This window comes from Eptatretus burgeri, chromosome 16 (genome assembly GCF_056783735.1).
Source record: "Eptatretus burgeri isolate ZD-2024b chromosome 16, Ebu_testis_v1, whole genome shotgun sequence".
NCBI lineage: Eukaryota > Metazoa > Chordata > Myxini > Myxiniformes > Myxinidae > Eptatretus > Eptatretus burgeri.
In genome coordinates, this window is record NC_140976.1 from 37,873,018 (window position 1) to 37,898,381 (window position 25,364).

At 44.7% G+C, this 25,364-nt stretch overlaps 1 protein-coding gene across 2 annotated transcripts in view; it reads left to right on the forward strand.

Annotated features, from left to right (window-relative positions):
* Positions 1–614: 614 nt before the first annotated feature.
* LOC147010874 (mitogen-activated protein kinase 1) overlaps positions 615–25,364 on the forward strand; it is a 70,684-nt gene continuing 45,934 nt past the window's right edge. For both annotated transcript variants that reach the window (XM_085859709.1, XM_085859710.1), the window contains exon 1: positions 615–819. In XM_085859709.1, the coding sequence (XP_085715835.1) occupies positions 713–819 (107 nt within the window). In that variant the 5' untranslated portion in view covers positions 615–712. The remainder of the gene's footprint in view (positions 820–25,364) is intronic.

Sequence of the window (25,364 nt, forward strand, 5' to 3'; positions counted from 1 at the left end):
GGGTCTTGAGTTCGAACCCCTGTCGGGGCCGTTAAACAGCACCAGCTGAAGTGACTCAGCTTGTCATCCTTCTGAGGTGGACAAATTGAGGACCAGCTTATTCAGTTATTACGAACAAGGTCAGGCCTCAGGGGGCACTGCTGCGCTCCCAGAAAATGACGCAACCAACAGGCACGGGATGCATACGAGACGGGAATGTTGTTAAAAGCAGCGCAGGGCACTCACTCTGTTCAGGTGCAGTGACAGACACCTCGAGCCTGTCGAAATCGAGCAAGGTGCTCAGGCTTGGCGAGCGACGGTAAGCAAGCCGCTTGCGAACGGAACGCCCCAGGTCAAAACAATCGCATATTTATGTACGTAATAAATAGATAGAGTCCTAATGTGTGACTGGGAGATAATTGAACGTGTGGAGTATCGCTCAGAATTAACGTACTCACAGGAGAGTTTGCGTGTGACCGTTGGAAGACGGTGATAATGGCGACGGAAGAAAAATATTGTTTCCTTCACCCTGCGATGCCATTACCGAACCATGACGTAATGACATTGGCATGGAGTCCGAAGCCGCAAGAAATGTCACGTGGATTCTGTTTGCCCAATTATATGACGCAGCGGTGACATCACGTGGGTGTCGGGAGCCAATCGGAGAGTGCTTCGCGTCTGTGAGGCGCTCGCCAATCGAAAACTGCTTCGCTCCTGTTAGTCGCTCGCCAAGATGGACGCGCCGTTGCAAGCCGAGGTTGTCAAGGGCCAAGGGTTCGATGTTGGGCCGCGGTACACCAACCTCAGTTATATTGGCGAAGGTGCTTACGGCATGGTGTGGTAAGCGAACGGTGGAAGGGTCGTTATGTCTTTAAGGATGTTTCCTTTGCGTTGAGGTCCGGTCTGGTGAGGGTATTGCGGGGCGGCGGCTGGAGATAGTTTTCTCTGAAGGACTCGCCTCGAACTGTTCACACAACCTACACCCCCCCCCCCCCGATAAATGAAATTGCGACACGTTTGAACCTGAAAGCAGATGAGATGGGTCTTTAAGTTTTGCGGTTATGATGGGCTGCGGTGCGGTTGTCCTTCCGTGCCTGCGGTTCGGTTGTCCTTCCGTGCCTGCGGTGCGGTTGTCCTTCCGTGCCTGCGGTTCGGTTGTCCTTCCGTGCCTGCGGTGTGGTTGTCCTTCCGTGCCTGCGGTTCGATTGTCCATCCGTGCCTGCTGTTCGGTTGTCCTTCCGTGCCTGCGGTGCGGTTGTCCTTCCGTGCCTGCGGTTCGGTTGTCCTTCCGTGCCTGCTGTTCGGTTGTCCTTCCGTGCCTGCGGTGCGGTTGTCCTACCGTGCCTGCGGTTCGGTTGTCCTACCGTGCCTGCGGTTCGGTTGTCCTTCCGTGCCTGCGGTTCGGTTGTCCTTCCGTGCCTGCGGTGCGGTTGTCCTTCCGTGCCTGCGGTGCGGTTGTCCTTCCGTGCCTGCGGTGCGGTTGTCCTTCCGTGCCTGCGGTTCGGTTGTCCTTCCGTGCCTGCGGTTCGGTTGTCCTTCCGTGCGTACTTTGTCTCGATTACGAAAGTTTGATTATTTTTTTTTTATTTTTTTTCCGCCAAGTGTTTCTTGTAATGTGTTTTTTTTTTTTTTTTGAGCCGAAACTGAGGTTTCATTTCATGGAAAGCCTACCTGTCCATTTCCATGAATCTGATAATGTGGAACCCCTCTTCCAGGTAATTAACCGCACCTTGGTGGTGGATATGCCTGGTGTTGGCTTAATGGTTAGGCTGGTGGGCTTGGGATCCCAGGATCCTGAGTTCAAATCTCACTCAGCCGTTGAATTAATACCAGGTGGGGTTGACTCTGCCCGTCATCCTTCCGAGGTTGGAAAAATGAGTACCAGCTTGCTGGGATCCTGTGTCGGAGGGGTGACCCGTCCAGGAGTGTGTCCAATAGCCAAGGAGACTGCTTAGGTAGCACCAATGCTCTGCACAGAGTATGGTCCCAATGGATGGATGGTGGTGGATACCGACACGGGCTTTATATTTCAAAGCTCATGGGAGAAGCATTGGACGTGTAACATACGTCAGTCAGATGAAAGGAATGTTGACAAATCTGTGCTGTACTTGATTTGCATTTTGTGTTGTGAGAAGTACTCGGATGTGAATGCCAAACTCGCCATTCTAAAAGCTCAAGTGAAGATGAAGTCGTGTGGTTGAAGCAGCTTTGGCTACATTTCTCGTGTTGAGCTAAGGTTTGCTTGTATACGACTGTTGTCATTGTGATTGTATTTATTATTATTATTATTATTATTATTTTCTTCTCGTTACCTGTACAGTCGTTTTGCATTCCCCTGTGCTGACTGTTTACGAAAGAATTTGAGGAAGGTGTCTTGTCCTCATTCTTTCATTTTCATTTGATGTGTTGAAGCTTGCACTCCCATTATAAGACTGCTGTAAAATGCAACTTTCAAGGAGATACTTTTCCTGTGAACTTGATCTTCACCCACTGTGTTGGATATGTCCAATTTTGGTGGAAATGTTGATTTATTGTTTGTTTTATTTTCAGTAAAAAAAAAAAGTAGGACTTTGAAATGGTTCTTTGTACAACTTTTTAAAATTTATTTATTTTTCTTTCAATGATGCGTAGCCCAAAAATGCTTTGTGAAGAAGTGGAGTGCTGTATCTTGCTACATTTGTACTAAATGATGAACTCTGCCAAAGTGCCAGGTGGAGAGGGAGAGGGAGAGAGAGGGGAGAGTGAAATATTCTGCAATCTGTTTTTTTGGGGGTTTTTTTGGTTTGTCTTGTATGATGACTGAATGAAGTGAAAGGATGATTTTATGGCACAGGTCCAAAGTGTACATTTGTGCACAAATGGCACAGGTCCAGGAATGTTGTGGACTCTTTAGAACCCACAAATGCAGCGAAAGATTTCACATGAGTAAGAGCAAAATGGTGATGCAGACTGTCTCCTTTCAAAGTGCTTTTATGTCTCTGCACCTGGTTGGATGAGGAGTAAACTTGAGCATGTCACATGTGTTGTTATATCTCTGTCATTGAGTGAACTTTGTTTTGTCACATTTCGTTAAACTAGTGATTGCCTGACGAAAGGGAAAGTTCTGGTGTGTGTGTGTGTGTGTGTGTGTGTGTGTGTGTGTGTGTGTGTGTGTGTGTGTGTGTGTGTGTGTGTGTGTGTGTGTGTGGTGCCAGCCTATCTTTGCGTTCTGGAAAGGGTGGCATTGACTGAGACAATAACAATGCTTGTGAGAACAACTGGGTCAGGAGGATTGCATGAGTGAGGAGGATGGATGAACTGAGAGAGGAGATTGGTCAAATGCCGTCTGAGATGTGCTGGGTACTTGGTGAGAATGGCAAAAAGAGCTGATGGGTAGAGGGAGCGCAAGGTAAAAGGAAACGAGTGAGACCGTCATCAAGATGGGGTGATTGTGTGAGGAGGGATATCAGTAAGGTGGGAGTGTTTGTAGAGTGGACAGAGTTGACTGAGGACAGTCTAGGAAAGTGGAGGAGTGTCATGGTCGAGGCTGGACAGAAGCTTGGTACCAATGGACCTCACCCCTTGTAAAGGGAGGATTATTATGAGGAGGAGGAGGAGGAGGAGGAGGAGGAGGAGGAGGAGGAGGAGGAGGAGAAATCCGTTTCTTCTGGGAACCCAGAATGTATGCAAAATTTGGTAGACATAAGCCCAGCCGAGTAGGATGAGACAGGAAATCTTGACAAAACTGTTTTATTTTGACTCTCGGCTTATGGAGGAGCTACAACACAAAATCGCCCAGGACTTAACTCGGTAGGGTGCATACCTCCGCCGGGCTGAACGGTTTACGTTTTGTATCTCACTGATGGGCCGGATCTCCATCCGGACCTCAAACAAAATGTAATCTGCTTTTACTTGACACCTAACCAACTCGGCCAGCAAGTTTTGTCATAACCCATCCGCAATTGTTTGATATATTGTGCTCTATATAGTTTTGGACCCCATCTTTCAATGGTGAAGAATCGCTTAAAAAAAACCTGCTCGACTCCGGATCTCCACCGAAATTGAATCAATTAGTCCTTGTCACACACTCAACCTGTCAACTAAGTTTCATCCGAATCGGGACATAAGTTTTTGAGATATCATGCCATATACTGTATATCACTTTTGGCTTCATCACTCAGTGGTAATGAATCTCCTCAAAAATTCTTGGATCCAGATCCTGGTCTTCACCAAAATCTAACCAATTTGTCCGCCTTGTCTCACAGCCAACCTATCCACTAAATTTAGTCCGAATCGAACCATGATTTTTTAAATTACTTTTTCAGATATCCTGCTCACAGACAAACAAATACAAACAGACAGGGTGAAGGCATAACCTCTGCCCAGGCTCCCAGCTGGCCCTCTACAAGTCTGCTTTGCTTTTATTGGCTCCAGTAAAGAGCTCAGCGCAGTTCCATGGTTGTTTTCAGGACTTGGTGACAACGTGGATGTTCAGTGAGGAGGCACTGGGCTGGAATTTTGGTAGCCAAAATGCGGCTGAAGTATCGGAATGATAGCTCGTCCCTACGGATGGCTGACAGAGCGATGTTGCAGAGGGTAGCAAGCCACTTGGTCTTTGTTGACTTGAGGATTCCAAACAGTTCTCATTGCGGTGTTTAACTGAACATCGATGACCTTCATATGGGCACTTGCCGACCAGACTGGCACACAATACAGTACTCTGCCATCGAGTACATGAAGGTGAGCGTTGCCATGCATAAGGCCAAAAAAAAAAAATGTTGCATTGGCGTAACCCGCCCAACCCTAAAAATTCCGCCGACCCTACGTTTTTTTTTTTGTTTTTTTGCTATCGAAAAATTTTGCCGACGCTATTTTATTACTATTTTTGTTGTTTTGCTATCGTTTTCAAGTATCTTGTTGATTGCGATCGCGATCGCAAAAACCCGGAAGTGTTTCGGACAGAACCCGCCGACAAAAAGGGTGGTACTCGAGCCGGGGGAGATTTTGGGAGGGATTTATTAGGAGAAAAAAAAAAAAAAAAAAAGATCCCGACCGACCTACCCTATTTTTCAGTGACCCGTTATGCCAATGCAACTTTTTTTTTTTTTGGCCTAAGGTGTTAACGCAAGTTCCCCACGATGTTCCGGCCAGTTTCCGGATGAGGTTTAGCGTGCCCCGACCTCCTTGCATCTTTGAAGGTCAGCATCTGGCCAAATGTAACTCCATGGTATTTGGGATAATGGACATGTTCAACTTTCATTCTACAGAATGTCACATCTACCTCTGCTTTTGCTGTGTGATTGTCAAGATGGTGGATGCAGATGGCTGTTTTGTTGGGGTTTGGGCAGAGCTTCCATTTGTGCAAATACTCCTTCAATATGCCCAGATCTCGGGTGAGTTGGTTCCCGACAGATTTTAGGTCAGGTTCCTGCACTACGAGTGCGATGTCGTCGTCGGTGGGTCGCGAACATTGAGGTTAAAGAGGGCGGTGGCTAGACCAGATCCATTGAATTTGTCATTTAAAGGACTCGAAACACCCACTCCCGAATGCAGGTGGGAAGGGGGATTTCACGTGCATACCATGCAGACAGCGCTGTTGATACGCTTCTGTTTCTTTAACGGCTACAATTATTCTCATGTTCTTTTGGGTTTGGCCAGGGCAAACTTGGGCCAAGTTTTACACGATCCAGCTGGCCAGGCCTGATGTTTGACAAATTAGAGCAAGAATTTAGAATTTAGCCATGGTGCTGGTGAGGGCTCGCCTACTTGTCGTGAACGACACCATGTAATGGGATCTTTAATATCACAACCTAATGCCAGCAGACGTGATGCCCAGTTTAACACTCATCCGAGGGGTGGCGCGCACTGATGAATAAACTTGCCTGTGAAACACCGGGATGACAGTTTATAGCTGGACTGAGGATTTGAACCCTAGCAAGACAGCTCAGACAAGTGTGCGTACCTCAAGGCCATCCTGCCAGCCACCGTGTTACTACCCCTATTTTTAATACTGATAATAGTACCCATCACTTTGCTGACTGATTTAATCAAAAGACATGTTGCACTTCACAAGTATTCTGGTCTTTTCATTCTATAGTTTGCCTGAGGTTATCTTCCATCTGCTTGGAAGTCTGCTAACATCACCTGCTTGTATATGGTGCGAGCAACAAATCACTTCTGCTTCACTGTGAAGGTCATTGTTGCTTTGGCTTTAAACTCTGCTTAAAGGTCCCATGACACTCAAAACTTTCTGGTTATTTATATATTAACTTGACCTTCCTAGTGAAGAAATCACCCATGTTTCTTTTTTAAAATCAAAAATTGCATAATTAGACCAATATTTCGAACATTTCTAGTGCTTTTCACAACTTGCTATGCCCCGCCCCTCAAAAAAGTTGACTTCAGCGAACCGCAGGTCACGTGACTGTTCATGTCATCTACAGAACGCGACTCGCACAGAGTGGATTGATTAGATGTCGCGCGCCGTATAAAGTACTTACAAATGCATTGTGCACATGTGTTTGCTATCTCACTGATCGTCTTAATTCCTGTGATTGTTTCGCGGAAAAGAAATTCTGCTTCTGAGCCGTGTATGCACAACAATCACGAGGCAATTATTTATCCCTTTACTACCTTGTCGTCGTCGTGTACAAATCTGATATATGTATGCACAATAAAAGGCTATACCATGTCCACAAAATATAAAATGTGAATGTTGAAGCTTTCCATTAAAAAAAGAAACTTACAGGGACCTACAAGTAAAATACCAAAGATTAATATTGCATCATTTCAAGGTGCAAGGAGATAATTTTATAATCAAACAATGTGAAAAACCTGCACCCACATTTTGCAGCTTATTGAATTGTTTGTTGAAACCAGCCTGCTGGGATAGGTATGATTCCACATACATGCAAGCCAGGTATGGCTGCACTCGACATACATGGGTTTATTCTAAAGTGAAGGTACTGCTTCCATTGGCTTGCTATTCATTAACATTTAGCCAAAATGCTGTAATAAATGAACAGGGAAAAATATGTTTGCACAACTATGAAAGACAAATTTATATGTCCTATTACACGGCCTCATAGCCTCAGGACTCTTACGCATTGACTTGTACATTGTGTGCATGCTCATACAAGTGAATTGTCAACTCTAGACTGGTCCGATAAATCTGACGTGCTGTAGCTTTTTTTTATTATTCTCTTTTCTTCATTGTTTTCTACTGGCGCTACATGACGACAACAGGAATAAAAAAAACCAATGTCACCCCCAGGGTGACCAGTATCTTGCCAAAATGTGAACATGAGTAACTTATTTATTCGATTAAAGTTACTCAAAATTTAAGGGTTTCGTCGACCTTGATTCTTGACCTTTTTTGTGACCTTGACCTTTATATTTTCGTACGGTTAATGGTATCTCTCCAGGACCGTTGTACATGAAATATCAAGAGATTTTGATGAGAACTGAGGAAATAAAATTTTCATGAAAAATCCGTTTTTTCGTCATGACGTCAAACTTTTGACAGATCTGGAAAGCACTTATCAAGCGCTTTCATATGAGGTATTACTCGATATGGTATCTAAGATTTCAAAATTTGACCTTGGGGTCAAAAACTTTCGACCTCCAGCGCTAACCATGAAGGTCAAGGCCGATCGCCACCAAAAATTAATCAGCTGAGCGCCAGACCATGAACTATATTCCCATGAAGTTTGAAGACGATCCGATCAAAATTACTCAAAAAATATGGGTTTCGTCGACTCCCCTGATTTGCAACAAAGTGACCTTGACCTTTGACCTTGACCTTGAAAATTTTATGCGCTGAAAGGGAACTCTATAGGACTCTGATATGCGAAGTTACAAAAATTTCCAATGATAACTGTGCTCTGCAGAGTGATCGATACGTGATTACAGACAAACAAAAAAAAAAACGTACAAGCTGACTAACGTATCTTGCAAAAACTTCGTTTTGGTAAGATAAAAATGCAACAGAACGTCAGATTTATCGGACTACTCTAGACAATTGTGTCGCAAGGTGTGTTCTGCACACAAGTTTTCATTGTATCCGGACAGCGAGATTGCTTCGTTTTATGCGCGGAGAGATACGGCCGATAACGTGGGCTGGCCTTGCTTGCGATTCATTCGCCACAGAGCAACATGTCCGCTGCGCTGGTCACGTCACCTCACTAAAATATTTCTGATATCGAGCAGTATGCATGTCGAATTTACATTATTGAATTACGAATAGGATTTTGTCTAACCAGATTTTATTGCCAAGTCTTCCTTTGATGTCCTCCCGATCATCATGCACGCCGGGAATTTCATCGCCATTTTCCTCTGCTTGTCCTGCTTCGGGCTCGAACTGGTAAGGCCGTATTTCATTTCCAGCTGCCTGAACTTCACCTCCCGCGACTACGTTATCCGCTAATTCTCCATCTGATTCAGACCAAAATCGTTCATTTCTCTCACACTCACTGTCGTTACCAGACAAATCAAAGTCCATGTCATCCATTATTCAAAACCAAATGTTTGATTCTTTTAAAGTGGAAATGAATGAAGCGTTTGAGTCGACCAATCGAATGTGGAAACACAGGAAGCCAATAGAATCACGTAGACCACCAACCTAAGTAATTTACGTGCAGCCTTTGTCCTCCTGGAGATGACGTCATGTGGGTGACACCCCTTTCAGTCGATTTTTGGCAGAATTTTTAGGGCCGTTCCCAAAGAGGTTTTTTTTATTTTACATTTTACAGAACGAGTATTGTGAAAAAACATTGTTAGATCTGAAATCACGATGAAAAACTCCTCTAGGACATATGAGGCCCCGCGAGGAGGAGTGATGTAAGCGACATTTTTTTAATGATATGATGATGATGATGATAGGGTAAGGGTTAAAATAGTGCTATATGGCATTAACTCCAAAATGGCCGATGTGTCCCTTACATCACTCCTCCTCGCGTCGCCTCGTGGGTATATATATATATAATTATATATATATATATATATATATATATATATATATATATATATATATATATATATATATAATATATAATTAGGGTGGTCCAAAAAAATGAAAGTTCAAATTTATTGTGGGCATGTTTGCCAAATCGTTCTTGACGTTGAAAAACGCAAAGAAACAAAAAAATTTGCAGATTTGGAGGTGGTTTAGGGGTCCATCAAAGTCTCTCAACGGATTCATTATAATGTCACAATACTAATAGGAAAAATGAAAGGAAAGAGCATAAAATGGCCAACGGCCATCCATAATCTGGTGCCCAATCAAAATAAAGACCAATTGCTGCACCGTTGTCCAAAGAAGAAAGCCAGACATCATCCATGCACATACATACTATATAGATATATATATATATATATATATATATATATATATATATATATATATATATATATATATATATATATATATATATATATATATATATATATATATATATATATATATTACATATTACATACACAAAAAAATCCATCTATTAGGACCATACTCTGAAGAGTGTTGGTGCTGCCGAAGCAGTCTCCTTGACAATTGGGCACAATCCTGGACGGGTCGCCACTCAGACACAGGATGCCAGCAAGCTGGCACTCATTTTGCTGACCTCTGAAGGATGACAGGCAGAGTCAACCCCACCTGGTATTAATTCAACAGCCGAGTGAGATTTGAACTCAGGATCCTCAGATCCCAAGCCCACCACCCTAACCATTAAGCCAACACCAGGTATTTAACACACAAACACGGATATATTATGTACGGGTAAGTACTTACAAAAGCTGTTTTATATGAAGTTATAATCATAACCTGTAAGCAATTTCCTGATTTCCCAACTGCCTGGATCATCAGCTGGGCACCGTTTTTCATCGGTTTCGATCCTTTCAGCCCAGAACCTCTCCAAACGGTGGATCCACAACCCTGGTCGCAGGTCCACAACAGTAGATTACTCAACATCAATGGATCTATAACCCAAAGTTGTGTCCAGACAATCGGTGAACACAGCAAAGCAATATCCTTATTCAAACTTATTTAGTCTTACTGCATATGACTAACTTTAATCATATACCACTTTATATGTTGATATATTAAGCAATATACACTTTACCTTGTTGATATGGGCAATGCCACAGAAAATGTTCTTGGGGTGAAAAAATGAAATTCATTGAATAGCTTTGTTTTCCCCTGAAGAGTAATGGAAAAGGTCCATATTTTGAAGACCAAGTAAAAAAACAAAGTCTGAAATTATATGAAGAATATATATTTTTAGCTATCCAAACAGAGTACAGTTGAACCAAGCTGTAGTGAAAATATCAGTCTTTTTCATCCATTAAGTGTTAAATGAAAATGATACCAAAAAAATCCTGTGAAGCAGTAATTCTTATTCTAAAATAAAGCTTAGGCCTTGTATTAACACCTTACAAGAGGAAATCATGAGAAAGTATCTATTATTTGAAGCACGGACCCCAAAGGAAGGGTTGATTTGCACTGCACAGCAGTGTAATGTCCGTGGTGTTTTAGACACAAGTTTTTGTGTAGCATCATGAGTTTTTGGTCACTTTTGTTCAAAAGCCATTTTCAAAGCTAGAATGTGATATCTCATAATATCTCAAGAGGATTAAAAAAAAACTTTCTTGGTTTGTCCACATTTAGCATCACAGACATTACAATAGCTACACGTCACGGACATTACATATAGCATATATGTTCAAAAGTGAAACTTTGTTGAATTTTACAGCATAGTCTTATTTTATAGTCAAAATCCGGATAATGTGGTCTGATGTCCTATAAAATTGACCTAATTCAAGTACACGAGGCCATAAACAATAAACTACATTACAGACTATGCATTAACTCATTTCAACCCAAAAAGCTTGCACTACACCCTTCCAACCATTTAATCACTTGGTCACTAATTGAGATAAGAACTTTCTGCCATGCAGTGTTGTTTATTTTGAAAGGGATTAAGACAAGCCTATAATCAAGGACCTTAATTACTGCAACTGGGCAATGAGGGGTTCAACTGAATGCCAAGGGTGGAGGCTCTTCTTCAAATAAACGGAGATTGGGGTGAGAAAAAGCTGTTGTGACAGAAGGGGGGCAGGGAGTGTGCAACTTTCCCATGCACACCATTGCTAGCCAACTGGTCATCCATCGAGGAAGCTAAATTCATATAGTGTGCTACTATCTAACAACTATGGCTACAGAGATGAATCAAATGGGTAAGCTTACTTTCACTATTTTCTGAAGTTGAAACAAACTTTCTATTTACAATGCAATACATACACACATCACTTGAAAGAGTGTATTATGCACCAGTATGCTTTCATGTACAGTAACAGCAATCTGTCAGTGTGGATTAGCCTGTGCAGTCTCACATGAAACTCCTACCTTATTTTTTTGTCATGAACATGGAGTTATTTGTAACTGGTTTCTTCAAGAAAATACAAAAAAAACAAAAGCATAAATTTTGATAGAACACCCTCCTCTATATTTGCCCTTTTGGTGATTTTTTTTTCTTTTGAATTTTGGTTTAGTTTTATCACATCTCTGGGTCTACACTTTGTGTTTACTACTATATTTGCTATTCGCTGATTTATTTTTTTATTTTATTTTAATTCTGGCATATTTTTAATTTCAATTACAGGCATGGCACATGTACAAGGAACAAGGACAAATGTGTCCAAGAGCCACATCATAAAGGTTTTGTCTTCACCAGAAGAACAAGAAGAAGAACAACGCGGAACTCTCTTAGAGCCAGCGTTCGCAACGCGACGCGGCTAAAAATTGTACATGCTGTGAATCAGCCTCACCAAGCTGAGGATTTGTAAGAACAGGTACAGCATCAGTCTCAAACCATAAAGAGGAAAGTCAAGACGGGAAAAGAACGAACAAAAGCCCATCGAGAAAGAATGAAGCAAAGTGGAGAAAAGTACAATGAGATGAAGAGGAAGGATGCAGAAAGAAAACTCATTGCCCGAGCAACAACAAAGGAACTTTCTGCTGCAGAGGTGAAAAGGAACTGAATGTGGCCAGAGTGAGGAGATTCCGAGCAAAGAAAAGGGAAGGGACTGTTGAACAGCCATGCAGCTCTTATGCAAAAGTGGATGAAGGAAATGGTATAGGCTCTTATGTGAGTCTGCAGACTTTGGGAAAAGCCATTCGCAGGGTCAAATCAGCATTGCCAAAGAGTTCAAGGAAGAGGAAAGCAGGGGTGTAAAAGTTGGCCATTTCTGAAATGCTGTGGGGAAAATAAAAAACCAGAACATCACAATGTGAACAAAGAACTTCATGACTCAGTGATTACATTTTACCAGAGTGATAATATATCATGGCAGACACCAGGAATGAAAGACTACATCACAGTGAGATCAGGAGGACAAAAAAAAATTCAAAAACGTTACCTAACAATGATGGTGAACAGTAGGTTGTGTCCAATGATAACAGTAGGTGAAGCATACAAATGCTTCAAGGAGGAATATCCAGATTCAGCTTTCAAGAAGTCAAAATTTGCTGAGCTCCGACCTGCACATGGAGTGACGAGAAACAAAACACCTAGGAGTGTGTGTTTGTCGATACCATGAGAACATCAACTTAGATTCAGGCACTGCAGTCAAAGGGTATGACTTTCCCAAGAACAGTGGAGATCTTGTTGAAAACTGTGTGTGTGTGACTCTTCAAACTTTGAATGCATGTCTGGAAAATGTGTCATGTGGAGAAATGCAAGTTGCGAAGAGCAAAGTAACAGACAAACTTCTGGCTCAATGTGCTGAAGAGGTTATCTCCTGGTCTCGATGGGAAACAAAAGACAGCAGAATGGTGCAGATAGAGAACGAAGGAACAGTGGCAGAGCTTGTGCATGAGATGATTAGTGATCTCCCCAGATTCCTCCTTCACGTGTTCATAAAGTGGAGACGGAGCAAGAGCTTTGAAAGCAGCAAAAACAGTCTGAAAGAGGATGATACCCATGCATTAATACAGGTAGACTTTTCAGAGAACTACACGGCACTATCAGGATGAAGTACAATCTGCGCACTGGCATAAAAAGCAAATAACAATTTACAGCAGCAGTCTGGACAAAGAACAACTGTGAGTCATTCGTTATAGTTAGTGATACCCTTGACCACAACAAGAATGTTGTAGCAACATTCATGGACACAATCATCAACAATGTTGTAGAGAAGTCTCCCCACATAACCATGATAGATATCTTCAGTGATGGGGCAGCTTCCCAATTTAAGAACAAGTATGTTTTCAAGTACTTGTCACTTGTACGAGAAGACTGGTTTACAGCTTCAGTGGATGGAATTGGGGGGTCACTCGAGGCTTATTTCATCTGCAGTTAACAGTAGGAGCCACAGAGTTGAAGATGCAGCAAGTTTTGCAGCTGCTGCCAGAGATAACTGCACCAAAGTATGTGTTCTGGAGATTACACAAGAAAACATCTCATCATTCCTTGTGGAAAATAGCATAGAGAGCAGTGGATGTCTGTTTCTCCCTTGAAGGGCACACAGGGAGTCCACTGGTTGAAGCCTGTGAGCAAGGCCTGCATTCAGCACAAGCCTTATTTCCAAGCAGATACAAGCCAGTTGGGAGTGCATTTCTTCAGCGATACTTATCGACCAGAAACTGACAAGGAGCAACCACAAAGTCACCAACCCACATCAATTCAGATTGGATCATTTGTCCGTGTGAAGTTTCTCACAAAAAATCAGAAAAGTTCTTTGTTTCACAAATAACATGTACTCACAATGATGGATGCACAGTGAAATTTCTGAAGAGGCAAGGCACCTCAAGTTTCTTTGTTTACAGTGAGGAAGAAGAGTCATTCATTGAACAGAACAAATCATGGACAACAAGGACATATTGTTTTCAAGATGATGTGGAAACTGAATGAAATATATAATATTGCTCCTCTTGATTCACTGTCTATAGACATTTTACACACTTTGTAAAACAATTTCTCTATCTAACAGTAAGGATTCATGTTTTATTGTATATCAGGGGTTCTCAATGTAAAATGAAGATGCACTAGTACTGACGAGCCTCTCGTATACATCATAAGCAAAGCTGTAATGTCCGTGACATTTAGAGGACTTTACATTCTTCATCATTTCCAGTGTCAAAAGACGTGCCAGTGTCTAGAATGTCAAACTTTACATTGTATATTAGGCTCCCTAAAATATTTCTCACAAAACGAGTGTTTCATATCGTGCTATAATTCAAAATCAGTTATCCGTGAAATTATATATAGATTATATAACATTTTTCATCACATTAAAAATTCTTTATGCTATGATAAAAAAGTACATCCTGAAAACCATTTGGACAAATGTAAACTTGATAATAATACTGAAATATATGAAAAGAATTCAGTTTCCTGGACTTTAAACAATTTTATGAAAGTGGACAAAAACTGTAATGTCCGTGACGTGACTTTCTGTGTTCCACAGAGCACATGTTCAATCCTCTTTTTTTTCAAAATGAATTCACATACTATTATACCCAACATTGCAAATCATTCAGTATGAAAATTGCCTTTATATCATCTAAAAACAAGTTGCGAAGAGCAACTTTTAGTTAGGATTATAAATCATTTCTTCCCTTTTGTTTTATCCCCCCTCATATTGGAACCACAATGTGATGAGTGCCTACCCATAGACTGGTTTTCTGAGGCAGAATCCCGAGGATGGTTTTCTGAGGCAGAATCCCGAGGATGGTTATGGTAACTGCACCGCCAACCACCTTCCTCCCAGACACTGCGGTGTGGGCGGGCCTTGCCGGTGCCTGGCCGAAACCCCGCCCAGAAAGGGTGGACCACACGAAGGCCCTGTCCAATCAGGATGGACAATAACGTCGGCTTCGCCATGGCTCCACCCCCTAGCTCCGTGATCTATAAGATACGAAGCAATCCTCAGAGTAGGTGGTATGGGATGAAAAGTAGTTTGTGGTTGGATTTGAAAGAAAGAAAGGAAGGAGTTGAATTTGGAAGTGCTTGGTGGGTTCGTTGGTTGGTTTGGAAGGTCAAAGGAGGTTGCGGTAGAAGGAATGGAAGTGTGCAGTTGTTGAAGGGGTCGTTGTTACGGAGTGTCTGCCCACGTCTCACCTCGGCGTCCCACCTGTTGTGCTGGTCCGCGCACACCCGACCTCGACCGGATCTCTCGTCGGGTCCTGTCTGCTGCCCCGTTCCCACCTTGGACTCCGCGCTCTCCACTCAAGCTCCTCCACGGACCCGAACTCCACACGGGAGGCTGTGGTCCAAACTGTACGACTGTTGTCAGGTGCCGCTTCACGGAGCACTCCTTCTCCCGAAACTCTCAGGTACCGAGAACTGTGACCTCAACTCCCTCCCTCCTTGGCTGCAAAAGGGTCCCCTTTTCTTTTCATTGGGTTAGTTTTATCTGAGAGTGTGGTGCCTGTCTTTTAAGTAAAATAGTATAAGATCTTTGATTATTGTAATTCTTGCTTTTATTATTCTCACGCAAGTCTGCTCTGTGTCTGCTTTGGTAAGTTGCTGTTTAATTCTCGCACTACATCTCTCTCATCTTCCCCCTGCATAACATAACCAATAACCTTGTTCCTGTGCCACATGTTTTTCCTCGCCGAGTGTAAATAAATTATTGTAGAAATGTTCCCAGCTCGTTTTTGTCTTTTCCTCCATTGGTCCAGCATGGTTCGAATCTAAGTTTAGCCGGGTCTTTATTCCCGATAATCCGTTCCTTTTAGCCGGTACGTCCTTGGCAGTTCCACTCGGCTGCATCTGATCCGGAAAGGCAGTTTGTAGAGTTGGTAGTTGGTACTCTACCCTAGTCGGTAGAGTGATCTGGTTCGGGCAAGGCGTACCGAGGGCTTGGTTCCCCGGTAGTTGAAACCGCGTGGTTAATGAGGTAACTTGGTTCGAGACAGGAGGACCCTACGCCACGCAGTTGAGGTATTGGCGTCCATGGTCGGTTAAGTGACCCGCCACGTCACGGAATTATCCGTGAGCGACGGCCTATAATTCTGGGGAGTCTGGTGGGAGTCAACGTAACTTCTCCCACCTAGCGGTTGTTCTCGCCACCGGACCCCGGCCCGCAACAATACATTGGAGTGACTTGTGACAAGGAACATATTGTTGAGAATTCGCGCCCGCCGGCGTGCGGACGGCCACGTGACTCGAATCACGGCACCTTGCCCACCAGACGGACAATTCAGTCGTGACCCTCTCAGACCAACGCCGGAGCTAGTCATGGGTGGGGGTTTAACCTCACCACGATCGTGCCAATTGCCCACCCGCGCAGGATAGGGTTGCTCGCCAAATTCGATCTACCTAAGTACCTGCGCGAATGGTCGACCGGGCAATCGCACCACGCCACAGGCCGACTCCGGACACGAACCGCTTAAGCGGTCCGTTCCGTGCTACAGTGATAACCGAGCGGTGTTATCGTCGGCCTCGACGGTTCCGATTATCGGGCGTATTAAGCCCACTACGAACCCTTTATGTGAAGCAGGATGGAGGGTCAATTAAAAGGAAGGAGACGAGACGAAACGAAACGGGAAAACAGTTCACACAATGCACATTTATTACGCGACACACGGAAAGCACACATATACAGCCAAACAGTCAAAATGCACATATAGCAGTTAAAACAAAAGAAACGATGACTCAGAGTTACTACCGAATGCGCGTACACACGGCAATACTTATACAGTTCTACTTTACAGACGGTGCCAACACACATTTACTCAAAAGCAAAGGAAAGAAGCCACCCTCATAGACAAGGAGGCAGACAGGCCTGGAGGCCAATATGTGCGCGTGACCTGGAGGAGCGGCCAGGTCCGCGAGACCGGGGGGGTCCTACCTGCGTCCTCGTGACGCGTTGGCGGACGAGCCGCAGATGTGGCCGCGTGGCTGTGCCCAGACTCCGTGCTCCTTGGCTGGTTTCGTCGGCACTACGTTTGGAGTGGGGTGGGAACGGGGCCCCCTTTTTGCACTATCTCAGCGCGGGGGAAAGGGGGAATTGTTGATGCCCTGGAGGAGGAGAATGGCTGGCTGGCTTGGGTCCCGTGATGAGCGATCTCACACCGTGACCTCGTCGCCGACCGCCGTCCTTCTCGCCTCGGACCCGAGCTCCTTCGCCTCTTCCCGCAACTCTCAGCCGACTGCAGAACCCAACTTGCTACCACACCGATGACTCAACTCACTCTGCCCTGCCGACACACACTGCTACTGCCACACTCTGCCACGATTCGCCTTGTGCTCGCCGTTTTATAGGCCGGCAGGAGAAAACAATATGCAAATATCCGGATCAGGATGACCTCAGGGGCAGAGCCACGCTCGCCAATTGGACGGAGGAAAAGTGGGCGTGAACCTCCCCTGATCCTAGAATTTGCATATATCGATTTCACACAGATGCGCCTGGAGGCGGGGCCAAGCCGCTCCGCGCTTCCTAATTGGACGGATCAGAAGTGGGCGTGTAGCATTCTTGATCCGAATTCTCCCTCGGAAAGGCCACTATTTGCACTCGCGGCTCGGTGCGTATCGCTGAATGAGCCCAAGACAGCCCGACGCTCAGTGTTCACAGGTGGTGCTGAAATGGCCGTAGAAGGAGAGAGGTGAAGGTGGTAGAGGGTTTATCGGTGGTGGTTTGATGGTTATGGTGCCGTTTGGGAATGACGGTGATGCGATGTTTGCGGGATTGAGTTGTGCAGGTAAAGGTCGTGGCTGTTGGCGTTGTTGTTGTTGTCTGAAGGTTGGAGTGTGGTTGTAGTTGGTGACTATGGCTGGCGTGGTGGCAAAGGTGGTTGTTGTGTGATGGCGGTTGAGACGTGGTTGGTTCAAAATAGAGATAGAACAGAAAAACGTCTATCTCAAAGCGTCGCAGCCCGAATGAATCACATAAATTCCCTCTTGACAACGGATTTGGGGCTAACTACACATGTACTTAGAGATATCTCACCTACGGCCCTTCATGGTGTAATGCGAATTTCCACAGCCGTAACAATATGTACCATTTCCTATACTAGTGAAAGTAACCGTATCAATGCCTAACTCTCTTGATGAAACCTTCTGCATAAAACATTTTACAAACCACAACAAAATTTTTAGCAGCCTTATCCGCTGGAGCTATTATGCAGCTACCGTGGAGATCCCGAATGTCTTTAGGAACACTTGGCTTGTTCAACACTGGTTTCGACCGACCTCGTGAAAGCAAGCCCCGACGACTAAAAAAAACAATCCTATTATCCAGGACTTCTTCAACTCCGTTAAACCATGCATTAAAACTGTTTACAGATGAGTTAAACTTGGTGCATATTTGTTAAAATTAGAGAGAGAATCCACAATTGAAGACTTAATGCAGCTCCAAGGTTGAGTTACTGGTTCCCTATATTTTGCTCTGATTTTCATCAGATCCCTAATTTCATTATTACTAATTTTATTCAAATCCTCAGAAACTACGTGTCCACAAGGACCATATAAAAAGGGGAATACGAATATGCACAGTCGGTTTCCAACATGTCCTTTACTATATCTGTTCTAAGAGTTTTAACAAATTTACCATAATTGAATAAGGATTGTCTTATGGTCTTGGTGAAAGTGAAATAAACCTTCAATGGGGTTCGCTCCCTTAACTGTATCTGTTAATAAACTCTCTACATTAGTATCCCTAAAAATAGAATGAAGTCGAAGCCTATCTACCTTCTTGCTGGAAAAATCACAAACTAAGACCTCACAGATTCTATCAACTTTGGGAGTAGTCTTCTTCACCAGAGCCCTGTTCCAAAAAGCTTCGATCAAAACCAACCACGTCATATGAACCTGCTGAACTCTGGAGAATGTTAACTTAGACTTGTTTGGGACATGACCTCAGAAGAACATAAAAATCATGACAAACTTTTGCATCATAAAAACCTTTAAGTTTATCAATTATCCCTGAAATTTCCATTTTTGGAGCTGTACGACACCGACTATGATGCCCATGACCTCTGGGTCTCCTTCTGATTGGATTGGCAAAATACTTGTTACCAAAAGCATTACATTGAGAAACTGACCCAGTCCCTTGTAACCTATCGTTCAGGTCCAAAGGATAGATTGCACATCGTGTCCTGATCCAAAAATCCTCTTTGCATCCCAGCTCAACATTACACTCTTTATTATCAAAATCATTAACATTAACTGAGTCTATAATTTGAATAGAACAATGATGAAAAACATGCCCCACTTCATTGAAATGATTATATAAATATGTCATTACCAGATGATACAGCAGACCTATGTCCATTCAATCGTCGTAAATATTGACAAGTTTTACCAACATATTGCAATCCACAAGAGAGAAGATAAATAATGTACTTTGATTTACATCCCAACAAACATTCACAATCGACAACAAAAGTCTTACCTGTCACATGACAAAAATTTCACAAGGTCTAAACTTTACAACACAAACATCTAGAGGAATTTCACTTTTTAAAAACAGTGTTACAAATACTTGACAAAACATACTGACTCGTCTGACACTGCATGTTTCTTCGTTTTGCATTAAGCCTGACATTATTGTCACACTTTTTTGTTTTTTGACCTAGTCTGATTGGTTCAGACCAGACAGAAGAGACAGGCTGATCAGGATTCCTATTGGTGAGGGGCTGCCTCGCTTGAGGTGGGCGTTACTTGGAATAGAACTGAAAGTTCTCCCACCTACACTGACGATGCCTTGCGATCAGGACGTGACAGCCATTACCCCAACCTTAAAACTGGATCAGTCAGCAGCTGCTGGTTTTTCATGAACATGACAGGCACCTCATGCCCCAAAAATGAAGACAAAAATAGGGTTCAGGTATTGGGGGGGGGGGGGGTAGGGAAAGTATTAAAAGGAGAAATAGGAATTAAGAGAGGTATGAAACAGTAAAAGTAACTGTGGAAGACTAAAAAGAGGTATGAAAGAAAAGCAAAGGAACAAAAAGATCTAAGGAAGTCCTGACGACCCTCTCGTATACATCATAAGCAAAGGTGTAATGTCCGTGACATTTAGAGGACTTTACATTCTAGAGGATCTAGACTACACTCAAGATCCAGCAATCGATCCAAGACCCAAATGCAGTAACAAGTAAAAGCTACCAGAGGTCCATCAGCAAGGAAGCAAAGTCCACACAGCATCAGGATATGGTGCGAGCAAAATAAAAATAAAGACCAATTGCTGCACCAAAGTCTGAAGAAGACTATGTAGTTCCAACTGTGTCTGCGGATATCCTCCTGCAGTGGGTAACCTTTTCGAGGAGGTTGGTGGCAGTATTTTCAATCTGGCCACCATAAAAACACCTCACTCCACAAAACACACTAACAACCCAACGAAAACTGAAAAACCACTCCATAAGATTACCTCCTATGAACCTGCCCTTCGCAAGGCAGCTCACTGGATGATGGGACAAAGTCTTCGGGACCCCCACTCTTTGATGATCGGGGAACAACACGTAGTAACCTTCCCGGTTTGAATTGCCATGGTTCTGAATTGTCATCCACCAAACTGCGATCTCCTTGGGTTAACCTGCAGTGGTCCGTTTGAGTAGGTACCTGAAATGTCCTATCCCTAAGAGAAGATGATCACCTGTCTCTGCTATAATCTGAGCTCCAGCGCTTGAACATCGGTATTGCAGCACTCTCTGAGGGCCAGAGACCGGGTAGTGGCGATATCATGGCAGGTGGTTACACCTATGACTGGTCTGGTCACTGATGGTTACCATGCCTAAGGAGTTGCTGTAGCTGTGTCCAATAAGCTGACTCCCATGATCATTGAGGTAACACCAGTCAACGTGCATATTATGAGACTGAGAATTCGTAACTCCTTGGGTGTCATTTCCCTGATAGCTATATATGCTCCGACTGAAGCGAGTGATCTCGGTGTGAAGGAGGCATTCTATGCTGCACTCGAGTCTGTCGTTGATCAGTGCCTCAGATGAGATACTCGAATGGCACTGATAGGGATAGCAATAATACGTGTGTTGGTCACCACAGGTCTGGAACTGCTTACCAGAACAGCACAAAGTTCCTTCACTTTTCAAGAAATTGTGGACTTAGGCTGGCTGGTTCATGGTTTTAGCGCCCTCAGCCTCATTGCCAGACTTTCTATTCTAACGCTGGTGCTGTGGCAAAGGAGATTGACCATGTGCTTCTCGATGGTCGCTGGAGGATGATTCAGAACTGCAGGATCTATCGGAGTGCCCATTTCCTCAATACCAACCACAACCTTGTTGTAGCATCTGAAATTGCAGCTTAATTTGAGGATAATCGTGTCATCCCAGCTTCGGCTGGATGTTAACAAGCTCAGGAATAAGAGGGTAACTGAGAAGTTTGCGAACAGGCTGAGTGGAGATTTGGGGGGGGGGGGTCTGGGTGATATGGGGAATCCTGAAGAGTTGTGGAGTGCTTTCAAGATTAACAGACTTGATGTTGCTGGTGGGATGTCTTGGAACACACCCTCAGGTAAAGAGGAACTTTGTCTTCCAAGGGATACTGGATACCAGTGACCAGTCGCAGGGCCAGGCTTAATGGCAGAGCTGAGGTGTAAACTCGACGAATCTGTGAAGGGGTGGGGCATCACCTGTGGACGAGTGATTCTTCTCCTGCTTACAGAGGAATTCGTACATTGCATTCCTCCAAGCCCGTCCCTCGGTGTGCTGTAGTTGTTGCAGAGGGTGGTGTGCTCTTCATTGAGGAAACTGAAGTGAAGGCCCACTGTGCCAGTTACTTTGAGCGGCTGTACCAGGCTGACCCACAGGCTGTTGAGTTAGATGTCAGGGTCCAGCTATTCCCGTTGCTGACCCTCCAATCAACTGTGAACCACCTCTGTGGAAAGAGAGGCTGTGGTGAAAGGGGTAAAGCCCCTGGGATCTGTGACATCCATGTTGAACTTCTCAAGGCTGGTGCAAATGCTGTACTCTTATCATTGCATGCAGTTCTGTGCTCTGTTTGGAGCACAGGCATCATCCCAACTGACTGGAAAAGGGGTCTTGTCCCTCTCTGGAAGGGAAACTGCAACACCAAGTGAGGGGTGATGCAACACTCACTGCTGGGCAAGGTCTTTGCTCAGATAATTATTCATTGGGTTCACCACCATCTGCTTGAACATCAACAACCAGAGCAGTTGGGTTTTACACCAGAGGTCGATAATTTACCTTATCCTTGCTCTCCAGATCCTCACCGAACGCAGATGAGAGTTTTGGCAAAGGCTGCTCACAGCCTATATTGATCTCCGCAAAATATTCGATTCAGTGAATCGGGATGTCCTTTGGAGGATTCCCGGTCTTCACGGGCTGCCACCAAAGTTGTTTGATCTGATATCTGATTTCTGAACTGTACTTTGGCAAAGAGAGTGTTGTGAAGTGTGGTCATTCCATCTCCGATTTATTTCCAGTTGTTTTTGGAGTTGGTCAGGGGTATGTATCGGCCCCCATACTCTTCAATGCTTGCACGGACTGGATTATGGGGAGGATGTCGGAGAAATCAGGCTGCGGTGCATTGCATGGGAATGTCAAGATCTTTGACCTTGATTTTGCAGATTATGCAGTCATCCTTGCAGAGATGCTGGATATCCTTGTTGGGGCCCTCAAGGTATTCAATGAGGAATCTGAGGAGAGACACAGACGCAGAAAACCAGCGCATCGGTCACAGCTTTGTCGTCCCTGGGGAAGGTGGGGCCAAAGAGCTGCACATCAGATCTTTTCGGAGGCTTGGGATTCCCCTGCAGCCTCACCAATTTTGCTGCCCACCCTGATGTGCACTCAATTGGCCCTTCCGGCTGCTGCCAGAATCTGAGCTCCGCACTTAACATGGGGAAAACCCTTCCACCCCAATGCACACTGGACTAACCCCACGTGTCCAAAAATGTCCTTGGCACAATGCCAAGAAATGGAGCAATTATTCCAGAGGGGCTGTGTTGTGATCTGGTCCATACACCAGTCGTTCAGGTGGAGGGGAATTAACGGAGATAAGGGAAACTAAATACAGTACAAGGGTAGACGGCAATGAGTTACATTACAGGGAAGACGTCCATACAGATGAACAGACAAACAAGGACTTTATGAGACTTTAAACAACAAATGGGAATTTGGCGTGCACTTCTAAAGCCATGACTTCGGCGAATCTTCCAGGATGCTGGTGTTATTCGCACATGCCGAGAAGCCATGGCAGTAAAACGGCACACGTCCAACTTGTTGACAGCAGTCATGAATACGTCATTACGTGCTGATGTTATTATCCCAATGGGTTTAGAGGGGGGCACGTGCTACCCAACCCAATGCATTTAATTACATAATAACCCCTTCATGGAAGGTGTTATGCTTAACATACATTATGGAAATAACTATTCTAAGAGTCTGCCGCTCTGCTCATTATATCTATGTCATTTCCTAATCTTTGGGGAATCCCAGAAAGCATTGCCTCATAACCCTTGCACTCGCTGCACCTTCACCACTGCCTGCACTCACTGCACCTTCACCACTGCCTGCACTCGCTGCACCTTCACCACTGCCTGCACTCACTGCACATTCACCACTGCCTGCACTGCCTGCACTCACTGCACCTTCACCACTGCCTGCACTCGCTGCACCTTCACCACTGCCTGCACTCGCTGCACCTTCACCACTGCCTGCACTCACTGCACCTTCACCACTGCCTGCACTCGCTGCACCTTCACCACTGCCTGCACTGCCTGCACTCACTGCACCTTCACCACTGCCTGCACTCGCTGCACCTTCACCACTGCCTGCACTCGCTGCACCTTCACCACTGCCTGCACTCACTGCACCTTCACCACTGCCTGCACTCACTGCACCTTCACCACTGCCTGCACTCACTGCACCTTCACCACTGCCTGCACTCGCTGCACCTTCGCCGCTGCCTGCACCCGCTGCACCTTCTCCGCTGCCTGCACCCGCTGCACATTCGCCGCTGCCTGCACTCGCTGCACATTCGCCGCTGCCTGCACTCCCTGCACCTTCGCCACTGCCTGCACTCCCTGCACCTTCGCCACTGCCTGCACTCCCTGCACCATCACCACTGCCTGCACTGGCCTCACCACAAACCAGCCTTTCTGCTTTGCTATGGCACAGCTTCCAGGTGCTTGTAATTTTCTTTCACCATGACAATGGTGTGCTGCATAATCTTTTGTCATCTCAATCTTCACAGTCGTTGTTTGGCTTTCACATGTGATTTATGACAGCAGCTACTTTATCATTCTCAACAGTGAGAGCAGTTCTGTCACTCGGAAGCGTGTCAGCCATGAGGTTGAATGACTACTCGATCAAAGATAGTGAGCAGTGCTTTTGACCATCTTGGCATGAAAGGGATACCAAGTCCCACCATCCAACCTGGACACGGACTGGAAATATCGGTAGATTCTTGAGTCGCAGGCTGTCACTTGTAAAAGACCATGTCAGCAACATCAAAGTCCAAGACTTATGCCCATGCCTATTGTTTAAGAGCACCAACGGTCACTGCTTGATAACGTTTGGTCGCTGGATTGGCAACTCCTCAATTGACATACAGTAGAATCTGGATAATAAGTGTATGCCCCTATTTTTAGACTTCGTGGAACACATATGCACTTGTTTTCCATATGTGCATTTATGAAAAACCTGACATATGTGCTTATTATCCATATGCACTTATGTGTATTCAAAAAGCCATGACACATGCTTATAATGGTAAATGTTCTTCAGATTGGCATCTTCAGCAGATCGTGAAAGCATCTCTCGTGTGTCGATCGATACCTTAGGCCTCAGTCACATTTGCTCTACGGCGAGGATACGGCGGCCGTACGCCCTCTGAATTGACAAACGTGCGGCGGTCGCAGAGAAACTGAGGTGGCCTCAGGGTGGCCCTACGCCGTATGGCTATATTTTACAGGCCGTAGAGGCGCCGTGGAATTGTAGCGCGGAGTTATCACTTTTTTCATTTCTACGTTCGCCGTGGCAATTCGACAAAGCCAAGCTATGACGTAGATGTGTTCCACGTCGACCGTATGTAGGGCGTACGGTGGGCTTGCGTTATTCGTGCGGCTGCCATAAGCTGTTCTCAATGAAAAATGAATTTTCCCAACCCACAAAAAATTACGGCGGCCGCACTATTTCCACGGTGGCCTTGGGCCCCCCCTGCGGTCCTTTTCGACCTTGTGGGCACCTTGAGGCGAACTTGCGTCTGCCTTGAAAATTCTATGGCCTCTGCAGGGACGCCCTAAGGTCTCGTGCAACATCAAATCAAAGACCGTACGGCACCCCCACGTTTTCGGTCTCCACAATTTATAAATACCCCGTGCGTCTACCTGAAAAATAAAAACATATGTGACTGCTACATTGTGTGACCGTGGAAATACTGCGGCCGCTTTATTATTGCTAGTGCCCGTACATTTTGTAGACCCTCCGG